Source organism: Myiozetetes cayanensis, unplaced genomic scaffold, assembly GCF_022539395.1.
Source record: "Myiozetetes cayanensis isolate MyiCay16 unplaced genomic scaffold, myiCay2020 scf21, whole genome shotgun sequence".
NCBI classification, from domain to species: domain Eukaryota; kingdom Metazoa; phylum Chordata; class Aves; order Passeriformes; family Tyrannidae; genus Myiozetetes; species Myiozetetes cayanensis.
In genome coordinates this window covers 2145407-2157500 of record NW_026087423.1, presented here as the reverse complement: position 1 = coordinate 2157500, position 12094 = coordinate 2145407, and the positions used below count along the sequence as shown (strand labels likewise).

At 49.1% G+C, this 12094-nt stretch overlaps 1 protein-coding gene across 1 annotated transcript in view; it reads right to left on the bottom strand.

Moving 5' to 3' along the window:
- The window catches only part of MED13L (mediator complex subunit 13L), a 163287-nt gene extending 151530 nt beyond the window's left edge, over positions 1-11757 (bottom strand). Inside the window, exon 1 of the mRNA XM_050318231.1 lies at positions 11552-11757. Coding sequence (XP_050174188.1) covers positions 11552-11623 — 72 coding nt within the window. The 5' untranslated portion in view covers positions 11624-11757. The remainder of the gene's footprint in view (positions 1-11551) is intronic.
- Positions 11758-12094: the final 337 nt, after the last annotated feature.

The following is a 12094-nucleotide window of genomic DNA, read 5'->3' as shown; positions in this document are numbered from 1 at the left end:
TGACCATCTCAGCCCTGTGCAGTCTCCTGAGATGGGGTCATTTACTGAACTACATAACAACATCCTCCTCTTTTTTTTAATCCGTTTTTAATAAAGGAGAGACCGGTTTGTGTTCCCTTCGGGGTTTTCCCTTCTGCCCCTCGGGAAGGGAGGGACCCCACGGCAGAGGAAAGGCCTTCCATGCTCTGAACGGGCCAGGGCTCAGCTTCTAAAGGGCATTTCTGGGAGGCCAAGCTACTGCAGGACAAGTATTACAGCAACTGCATGAAGTCCTTCAAACCTGCCCATGCTCTGAATTTGAGAATAGAGAAAAACAGCACATTAAGAAAAATCCTAATTCTGAAATGGGCCTCACACGGCCACCAAAACCCCTGTGCCCTGCTCAGAGCTGCAGGGCTGTGGGGGTGCCTCCCCCCAGGCTGCACTGGGATCTCAAAATCCAGTGATTTCTCAGAAATCTGGCCTGAGCAACCATGTGTGATCTGAGGAGACAGAGCCATCAGCTGAGGGGAGCTCATTCCTCTCAGTATGCAACTGATCCACAGCACAATGACACGTTTGACTTTAATCCTTTCCCTGCATAAGCACACAGTCAAGTGGCTGGAAAAAAAAAAAAAAGGATAAAGGGGCAGCCACTAACAAGCTTTTAAAAATGAAGGATGACAAAAATTACCTTTTTTTTTTTTTTTTTGGTTGTTATTCATTTGCTCTTCAAACCAGCAAGAAGTTGAGCACATCTTGTGTACCATAAACAGCTCCCTGCTGGATAAATCCCTCCACTCCACACTGCCTCCTTCCTTCATGCCCCTTGGAACAGATTATCCAAATGCTCCTGCTCCAGAGCTGTTTGTGACAAGCAACAGTGTCAGGGCATTTGTGTGTCATCTTTTATCTTGGCCAAGTCTCAGAGAAGGATTCAGCCCCAACAGAAATCCTGTTACCAGATATCCTCCTGATGGGACTCCTGTTCCTGGGGACATCTGAGACACAGTGTCACAGCACCAGGGAACCAAGACACTCCCAAAATAATTATTAAAAGCCACAAACCAATAGCAATACTGGCAGAAATGAGGTATTTTTTCCTCTTCCAGGGTGATTCTGCCTATGTGGGAGAGGAGGCAGCCAGGGAAGATTAACAGCTTCTTTCAAAGAAACAAAAGTCAGACCCATCTCAAAAGGAATTGGAGGTGGCAACTAAGCACCATCCTTCCCAGTGGAAAATATAAAAGGGCTCCAATACTAATGCTCATATTTCAGCAGCTCTGGCAGCTGCAGAAGCTCCCAACAAAGACATTCTGAGTGGCAAGCATAAAAGAAAGGGTAATCTGGTAAAAAGGCCCAAATTGCTGATACGGATCCAAATCCTCCCAGAATTTCAAGGTTAAATACTGAAGTAGATGACTACAATCAAACACAGCAGAAGGAAAATGAGCACACACTGACACAGTGAATGAGAGAAAGGATCTTCCCGAGCCCACTGCAAAAACAGGTTGGCAAAACAAACCCAAACGCTGGAAGTTCTTGTCAAGGGAACCGAAGGTGATACAGAAATTGTTGGGTCACCACGACTCACGTGTAGCTCTGCACCTTCATCACCAACTGCAGCTCCTTTTGGCACATCAGAAAGTAGAGGAAACAACAGAATTGCACAAGTGGTCCAAAGGTACATATTCCCCACAGTAAAAATCATTCCAGGACTAAGACTGTTCTGTCTACAGGAGGGAAACCATGAGGGTCTCCAGGGACGAGCTGCTGGTTGCCTTCCAGATACCAAATTAAATTAAGGGAATACAGACTCGGACCACAATGAGGTAGCTGAAATTTTTGTGTCAGGATGAAAACTTACATATAGTTTAGAAATTGTCTATTAAACAACCACCTGGTTCAAGAAACCGCTCAGCCCAACACACAGAGAGCCTGGGAGATTATTCAAGGGAAGTGCAACTATGCCTTTGACCTACTCCTGCATCTTTCTCCAGGTAAGCTGTTCACATTTACAGGCAGAGAGAACTTTTGTAGGGAATTTTTCGGACCTGTTCCCATCCCAGGAAAACAGCAGCATTGCTGTGAGTGGCTGTTGCCTGGCTCAGCTCCCTCCCTGCCCAGGCTGTAACCAAGCTCAGAGAGGTGAGAGGACACCGGGATAGGCACAGCTGGAAGCCAAAGGGCTCAGATTCAGCCACCAGCTGTAAAGATACTTTTGAATCCAAAATATTCCAGGCACAAATACAAGGAAACAAAGGTGGCAGCAGCAGCAGCACTCCAGGTCAGCTGGGACTGAGACCCAGAGGCACTTCCACACCTGTCTGTGCTTTGGCACCAACAGGCACAGCCTGGGAAGTTGTTGTGCTGGAATCTCATCACAGGGAGCGGGAAAGGGAAATGGAAAAGCCAATCTGCACAACAAACCAGGCAGCAATCTGGGTTTCAGGGGATGCTGCCACACAGGACCTGCCCATGTCCTTGGAGAACACCCCCCTCCGCCCAATAGCATTTTACAAGACATTGCGGGGGACGTTGACTTGGTTTGGGTGTTTTTATGGGAAGAAATGGACTTGATGACATGGGAGCTGTTTTCCAACCTTGGTGATTCCCAGTGGAACGAGGTTTCCCCATGTCAGAACCCACCACACACCACTGTGGGCCGTATGGAACCCTACAGTGCCCAGAAGCAAAACGCCACCTCCAAAACAAAAGAGAGAAGGACTCGAATGAATTCTTCTCCTATCACCAAAACCCAGGTTTGGGGGGTGGCCCACCCTGCAGCTCAGGTCACACACACTGCTTTACACTGGGTTCCATATCACTCAGCCAGTGGCTTTACAAAAGGGAACCAATTATATTTTAACTTCTGAGTAGCTGGTTGAGAAGAGATAAAATGGAAACCACCGCTTGAGCAGCACACACAGAAAGCCAACAAACACGCAACTTGCTACCCACGGAATCCCTCCCTTGTGAGGGTGAGTGATTAGGGCTGCAAGTCCCCTTCAGAAAGGCAGAATCAGAACCAAGAACTGCCCGTTTTCCAAACTAAGAAAATCCCCTCTTACAGGAAAGTAGCCAAACATATGAAAAAAACCCACCCAAAAGAGCAAAAGCAGATCTGCGAGTAAATGAAGGAACAGTCTCTCTCCCCCCAACTTTAACTTTCTTTTATAGCTTTTTTTAACTGAAGGAGGAAGGAAATGTCAAACATCAGAGTCATACAATGGACTATCAGATGTTTCCCAAACCAAGTAATCTGACATATGGGCAGAAAAAACCGGGGGGGAGGTGGAGGGTGTGCTGGAGGAAGTAACAACCCGAGCCGAGTAAACTTTGGCACAGAGGGTTCAAGAACGCAGTTCCCTCTCTGCCCTCACACAAAAGCTGCTGCGCTGGAGCTCAGGACGTTGCTGTGCCCCAGGGTCCTTAAACACACGAGTCCCACCCCTGTCCTGCCTCACTCCCTGCTCCGGGACGGGGAGGGGCAGCACACAAACACATCCCACAGCTCCTCGGCACCGTCCCCGTGCTCGCCACTGCCAGCCCGCAGAGCTCAGGGGGTCGGGCGCCCTGCCCCGACCAGCCCTCCAAAATGCACCCCCCGGAGAAGCCCGGGGTGCGAACCTCCTGCAGCACCGGCTGCAGTAAATAAAGCCACGACATGACTGGTCATGCAGGTTCATTCTGCCAGCCCTCTCGCTGTCATTCCTGCAAAGACAAGAATCCAGCGGCTCCCGCCAGGAGAGAATTATGGAAATTCACGGAGAGCTCAAGTCCAAGTTTTATTAAAGTACACATGGAAAATTAAATAACCAGAAATATACTGGGCTAAAAAATGAAAGCAGCTCGTTCAGAGTCAAGTAATTTAACCAATTAACCTTTTCTCTCAGCAAAGAAATTATTTTTCTTTTTCTTATAAAAATACTTGACATGGTCACTACGAGATGTTCCAGGAATTAATCTTGTAGCTCGTCAGAACCACCTACAAATTCAGTGATGTCGTGGACACACATGAAGTGAGACTCATAAAAGGCTGACACCGAGTGCAGATACACCAGATTTGAGAGCTTCCTAGCAAACCAGAGACCCTGTGAAAAACCAGGTCATGGTTTTATACCGCAGAAAACCAACGCATTGTGAAACTTCTGTCTCACAGCTGTCAGCTCCAAATGCATCAGCACCAGAAACTGGGAGTTTGCCAGTGCCTGGTCAGTAGGTACAGAACAGTTTTCCTCTTAAATGTTGCTTTCAATCCCCTGTTCTCACGAAATATTGTATTTTATGGGCAAAGATGGAGCTGTAAGAACAGGCAACCACAAGGCCCTGGCCACAGCACAGCTCCTTTAAAGCTAAAAGATGAATGGAATAAAGTTTTACTGAACAAGCTTTAAATTTCCTTCTCTAAGACAGGGATTGTGGTTACAAAGCCACTTTGATCTCACTTCAATCCAGGCCACTGCCAAAACGTGGTGGGGAGAGAGGAATGAGGGGGACAGAGCTGGGCAGGGAGTGTGGAAGGGAAAAGCTTCTCACAGGGTCAGCTCCACAAGCCAGGCTTGAGTGTGAGTTTATGAACCCTTCTGAGGTCACCAAGGCATGCAAGAAGAGTGAAGGGGGAGGGAGAAAAATGGAAAGAGGGAAAAACCCACTCCTTTTCCTCTGTAACTATAATTTTCATGAACAAGAACAGTGCACTACACTGCACCACTGGCTGACTGAAGAAAGCAGAGCGAGGGCCTAACCAGGAGGGATGCAGACATTTATGTGCCGTATCTTCTATTAAAAATTAATTTTAGCAGCCTCTCCGTTTTCCTAAGCCGGTTAAACACATTCCTTAATACAGGGACAAGGTCTTTGTGTATGTTTGAGCTCATCTGTGTCGGTCACATGAACGTAAATATTGCCTGGGGGCACCTCATCCAGCAGCTCCACACAATAACATTTCCTGTCTCACAGAAACAAAAGCAGGGATGGCACGGAGAGCTCAAGCCACCCTTCCACGGGCACCACTGCAATTGTGCTCCTCAGTTAAGCCACACATGACTCAATGAGAAATAACGGGGTTTTTCTGCAGTTGAAGGGAGGAAGCCAGAGCCAGGATTTACCAAAATTAATCGAAATTCACGGCACGAGCTCAAATCTTCCACGCCTGTGGGGGTAAGGCAGCCCCTTACTCTGTGAGATGCTAAAACCCCTATAAAGCCCAACTTCCTCTCTGGTATTAAAGTGGTTTATGCTCAGCCTTCGTTATCACTTGGCAGAGCAGAGATCACACAGCTCAGGAAGGAGCTGAGCCCCAGCAGGAACTGCACAGGCTGTCATTCCCGGGATGCAGCCCCTCATCCCTGTGTGCACAGGGATCCAAACACCGGGTTTTAGTCGCATTTCGAGGAGATGAGCAGAGTATTTTTATTAGCTGGTTTCTCTTTAAAGCTACCAGTTGATGTCAGGGCACTCAGATCTATTTTTAAAGCACTGCTTAAGAGCTCAAAATGAAAGCGGTGCCACAGCCTGGTCTGGGGAACGAAGGTGCCCCTGTGTAAACACACATTCCATGCAAGCAGGTTGTCTGGATTTGGTTTGGGATCTTCTGCTGGAAAACACTTGTGGCACTTTGAGAACTGGCAAGTTAACATAAAACAAGCATGTCTGCAGTCAGAGCAGTTAGTTCTGCTTATTATTTGTGTTACTATGGCACCAACAAGATGCAAATGCCACGGTGCCAGACTCTACACAAAGAGTGCACCACTCACCCACAGAACAGCAAATGAGCACACACAGACTCCAAAGTTTTCTATAAACTACACTTGTCAGCCCTGACTGCAGTGGGAACAGCCCAAGCACCCAGGGCTGTCCGTGGGATCCCACGGGCAAGGGCAGGAAAAGGGTTCCTGCAGGTCTGGGGTGTCAATGTAACCCTGCACAGCTACAAAGGAACAGCCAGGAAAAAACAAAGGATACAAATTTATCATGGGATGATCCCTGGAGTAAGGACACAGGCAGCACTCCAGGGAAAAGGAAAGGCAGACAGGAACAGGTCTGGAGGATTTACAGTAATTGTGAGGAGATGGAACAGCTGGAGAGACAAGGAAGGCAGGCAGGAAGGTGCCACAGCATTCCTGACCCCAGCAGGGATGCTCTGCCCAAACCCTGGGAAAACGGTGCTGCCACAAGCAGGGCTGTAACGCTGGACTGGGGCAGGCGGGTCCAATTCCACGGTGACCAGGAAAAGTGGAGACAACAACTTAAACCACCTCCCCCCACAAACAGAGAGCTCCAAACAAGCGCAGGTGATCCCTGTTACAAAGCCTCCCCTGTTACAAAGTGTAACAGCCCCAAAACATCGACTTTTTTCGGTATTTCAAAGCAGTGCATCTGCACGCCCCCCGTTTGTGTAGCACTTCTGAGAGCTCAGGGAAGAAATGAAAACAAAAGCCATGAAGATTCAGCTAACGACCCAAGTTAACACCGTCAGCACATGCATCTCGTATGCACCACGATTTTCTCCCTGAAGATCAAAATCTTCAGTTTCTTTAGATTTCTCTCAAAAGAATTGCATTGTCCAGAAGGAAAATAAGAGAAGAAAGGTCTGCAGATAGGATTCAGAATTCCCTCTTTGCTCTCTTTCACGTGAGGAAGTGCTCTCTGAAGTGGAAGGCACAAAAATTCAAGATCAAATGAATCTGGGACTGGGGTTATGATGTCAATTCTGCATTAAAAATACAGAAAAATTTTTAAAATATGGATTTCCAGCTAGTATTACAGCAAGCTGAAATTCTTAAGAATAAGATGTTTTAAGGTTTATTTTTTAAATTCATCAGCCTAATATTAGAGTATTTTCTTGATCAGGTTGATGTTCTCAAGAGCAATCAGACTCACAACCAAAAACAGGACACTCTCTGGGGGAGGATTCCTGGCCCAGGACATTCAGCAAACACTCAGGATTTCAAGGAAAGAATATTTCACTCAAGTATTTTTTTAGTGGTTTGTCCTGAAGAGCAAATGTCACTCCTGCACCCCTCATTTTCCTTGTGCAAGGTTCCAAAAGGGTTGGTTACCCCAGAGATTCCTCAGCTCCTCTCCCTGAATGTCACTCTGTCCCAGTCTCTTTGGAAATCTGAGCCTGTTCTCTCCAAACCCTCACTCTGGCACTTACCATTAAACTGTCAAACACTCTGACATAATAAAACCCTACCACTGGAGTGATTTAAACCCCAAAATAATCTTTTATTACCAAGGAGTGAACAAGCTTTCTAATGTCATTTCTCCACTTCTACCCTATTACCTAATAAAGCTCAGGATAAAGGCAAGCAGAGGAGCAAATACTTCTGCAAAACTTGAGAGGTGAATTCCACTCCTTAATTATTTATCCATGTAAATTCACACCTACAGAACATTCCAAACAAGCACAGATATCTCCTGTGCAGCGCTGTAACATCCTGCGTGCCAAAATCCCAGCCCACTGCTCTGAGCGCTGCACTTACGACAACACGAGGAGCAAGAACAACTACTGGTTAATTTAATTTACTACGAGGGGATTGAGCAATCAGCACTTACCACCGGGCCCTTTACTGAGGGTTGTGCAACTCCAAGGAGGATCTCACCGGGAGCCTCCACAGCTGGCACTTTCTGCTGCCATTAAGAACCTCAAGGGAATAATCCAAATGCCACCTCAGGTGTCCTTTAACTCCTTTTATTTCGTTCTGGGAACACCAAGACGACTCACTGAGAGAAGAAAACACCTTCTGTGGCTGGTTGGGAACCGCAAAGAGCAACGGCAGCCACGGCCTTCCCGCTTTGGAACTTTGGCTCTGAACCCCAAGGGGAACAAACACGCAATTCCTGCTGCCCAGCCCCCTCTGGCTCCTGCAGGGATGCATTAACACAAGGACTCATGGCAGCTCCTATGAATCCTCTCTAAACTGCTCTCACTTCCCAAGAACACAATCACACAATCACCTCCTTTCCAGGCTGAAAACTCTGCAGTACCCGATCTTTCCCCACGTGGAAACTCCGAATTTTAGGTCGCTCCTGACACGCTTTTGCTGTACCTTTCCCAGCTCCTGGATATGAAATGTTATGCAACTTCATCCCAGTTTCCCCAAGACTGACTCGTGCCTCTGGATCCACCATGGCAGCTAATCCAGACACTGGAGGAAACATCTTCCTGCAAGCCCAACATCAGATGAGTAACCCTTACTCACAGGAAAAGTCAAATTAATTTCAGTAAGGCTCCTTTTGTGATTAAGGATTATTCACAGGAAGACTGTTTGCCAGCTGGGTCTGAAGTTTTAATACAGAGCCTCGGTATTACCTCAGAACATTTTGTCTCCAAATAGTTATTAGACAACTCTTAATTAGTATTCAAATAAACTGGCCCTTACAATGGGTTGTTAAATACTGTTTATCAAAACAGACATTCTTTTTCGTAAGGGGCAGCAGACATTTTGACTGCTGCAAAAACAGAGTGAGGATAAATATAATTTCTTCTAGAAACAGCAAATAAAGTGTGCTTTTAAAGAGCAAACCTATTACAGTGGCATACAGAGATGAGTTAATAATAAGTTATATTAAGTAAATATTAAGTTATTATTTGAGGTGTCCTCTGATGACAAATATCAAACCTTACTGGGCAATGCTTTACATTTCGAGCAAGACTCCGGATTTCTTTGTGCAGGGTTTTTTGCCTGACAGAGCACACCAACATTAACCCATTTTCCAGAGCTGGATTCCCGCTTGAGTGGAGAACAACACACAATGGTGGTGCTGGGAAGGGCTGCAGGGCCGTGATTCCAGAGGGACACTCCAGGAAACCCAGCCCTGCCAGCCCCAGCACCTGGACACTCACAGGGAGCTTAAAACCTGCACTTCAGACCGTGCCTTCCCCCCGGTGACAGAGTCTGAGCCGAGAGCACCGAGCTCATCTACACCTTCTGTCTGACACTGATTAAAGACTCAGTTGCTAAAGGCTCTGAGAAGATATCTCCCGTTCAAAGAGTCAGAAAAAGCAACAGCACCTGCCCTGCCTGAAGAGTCTGCAGAAAAAACAGAAATCACGAATGGTTAAACCAAGCCCAAAGCCAGGACAGAGCTGGCACAGAGCTCTGCCCTCCCCGGGTGGGGAGGTGGCATTCCTGCTTCCACAGAGGAATTGCGTGGCAAGAACATCATCTAACCGTGAGCAAACAGGATCACAACAGACTGTAATGTTTCAGAACTGCAGTTCTCCAGCCACCAACGTTTCTTTGTGATTCACAACCAAAACAAATAAAGTCAACTTCTAATAGCACAGTTGGAGAATTCTTTGTGATCTACCTGGCTCCCAAAGAAGGAATGGGTTCCCCCAACAGCTGAATCAGATTTGGTTCTGTGACACTGGAAAAGCAAACGATTAGCAAAAAAGTTTCTCTAATTGCTAATCCAGACTACTGTAGCTTTAACACTTCATAAATTCTGAGATGAATATGACAATTTGAGGTTAAAGGGTCAATGTGTTGGCCACATATTTCCAGTTGAGTCCTCAGTATCTTTCACTGATACGTAAATCCTAACAAATACTAACACAATACAAAAAAAAATCTCCCCAATAGCTTTCATATATACTACATTAAAAAAAAAAATACTGCTTTATTGCATTTTTTTTTGCAAGCAGAGCCAGGACACAATAAAAACAGTTTCAAGCACGGCACCACATTAAGGTAGAGATACCTCCCACTAAATTACACGGGAGATTAAAGGGTTGCACGTTAAACTCGTCATTATTAAAGCCACTTGCAACAGAAGTTTGTTCAACTTATTTCAGTGATATCACACACCCATTCCAAATTGATCATTTCCCTGCTCTACTCGGGTGGGAGGGAAAGGAAAAGAAAAAAAAAAAAAAAAGAGGCAAGCGACCCACAGTAAGTAGGAAATAGCTCCACTTCATAATTTATGCTAACGGCATGCCAGCGATTATTTTTCCCAGTGACAGATCCGCAGATTGCAACTCCAGCAGCAGCTCTGCCTCTCCAAACACACGCTCCGGGCTGCATTAACGACCGGGGACTCCCACGGTCACACCCGATTGTTCCCCCCGTGCTTCCCGGTTTATTTTCCGCGCCGGGTTAAGAGCAGCGTAGTGGAAATCACGGTAACAATCGCCCGAATCGCCGTCCCTGCGCCTAGACACACTCGGCGCTGCTACATATTTATAAATATTACAGAACGCCCTCAGAGAGAGGCGCGGAGACAAACTTACATAACGTAACAGTCTGTAACAAGCCAAAGTAAGAATTGTGTCTGTTCTCACACAGCAACCTCCGGGTTTTCCAGCAGCACAAGCCACTGCGGCTCTTGCCCCAGATTCTTAAAAAGGATGACCAAAAAAAAAAAAAAAAGCCAAACATGCATAGATTTAAAAAAAAAAAAAAAAAAAAAAAACGACAAAATAACATCCTTCCATAAAGTTAAAAAGCATAAAATAAAGAGCTTGATCATTTGCATCTTTAATTCATTCCCCCCACACACACCCTAATTTTTATAAGGGAGCCAAAAACAGTCTCTTCCTTCCTATCAGAAAAGGCACCGCACACGCACCCACCTCGAATTCTGGCAGAGCTCTGATGCGGGGCGGGGGCACCCACCACAAACCTCTCACACGTGCTGCCCCCAAAGTTGCATCACAAGGTTTTAACTCCACCACACCACGCACCACACAAGTCCCTCCTCCCCTCCGACATTATCCCTGTAGCACCAGAAGGCTCCCGATGATCCAAACACCGCTCAGCTGTTGCCCAGCCGAGAAGGGATAATGTCGCTGTGTGTGCCAGGTAAAATAAAGCACCGAACGCATTTCCAAATGACTCCGTGCCCTTGCACAATCGAGTTTACATTTTAAATTGAATTTGCCAGCCGGCATCAAACTGATACCACAATTTCTGCAACGTTAAATCCACGTCGGAAGTTGTCAGCTCCCAGAGAGGCGGGCGGGCAGCATCTCTGCAAACAATCCGGCACACTACACTGTCAGCCACTGCTTTTCCGCAGAGAAGAAAATATTAAAAGGTGCGGGTTTGTTTGTTTTGTTCGGGTTTGTTGGTTTTTTTTTTTTTTTTTTAACCTCTTGCCCCCGAGCGCGATGCAGGCAGAGAGCGGAGCAGGCTGTAACAACAGCTGACACGCCGTCACCGGAGCCCAGAGCTAAGTCCGACAGGCGATCACACTCCATGAGCATTCGCCGCCGCTGAAATGGCGTTTGTCATTGTGAGCGGAGAGAGAACCCCCCCGGCCGGGCGGCACAGAGCGCGGGGCTCGGGGGTTCGGGGAGGAGCCGCCGTGCCCCGCATGCCCCGGGGGAGCGGGGACACCCCCGGCCCCTCCACGGCCCCGGCGGCGAGCGGGACACGCGAGTTACCGAGCAAAACAAACACGGGCAGCGGGCCGGGGGAGGGGCCAGCGCGGGAGCAGCCCCGGGCCCTGCCTATAAACCCCCGGCAGCGTCACCCAGCCGGCAATCCCGGCTCGGAGCCACCCCCGGGCACCCGCCCAGCGCCCCCCGCCCGCCCGCACACACACACGCACTCACCAGCGAGAAGAGGTTGGAGTGACAGTCCTCCAGGCTGGCCCCGTTCGCCACCCAGTTCGCCGCCGCAGTCATGATCCTCGGCGAGCCGGGCCGCCACGGCGGGGCATGTCTGGGGGGGCGGCCCGGGGGGCTCGGGGCTGGCCGGGCGGCCCCCGGCGCGACCCCCGGCCCTGCCCGGGGCGGCCGCCGCGCTCCGGCCCCTCGGCCCGGCGGGGCCCCGCGGCCGGGAGGGGACGCGGCGGCGCCGGGCTCGGGGCGCTGCTCCTCGTTACCCGCCCCCGGTGATCCTCAGCCGGGGGGGCCCCGCTCCGCTGCGCGCACGGGCGGGCGCGGCCCCCTCTCCCCGGGGCCGGGGGGAGCAGCGGCGGAGGAGGAGCAGCAGCAGCGGCGGGGGGCCCGGGGCCGCCCTTCCGCGTCCAGGTGCGGCCCCCCCCGGGCGGGGGCGGCGCGGAGGGCGGCGGGTCCGTGCGGGACGCGGGGCGGGCGGGGTCCCGGTGCCGGCCCCGTGAGGCGGCGGCGGGCGGGGGGCGCTGTGTCCCCTCC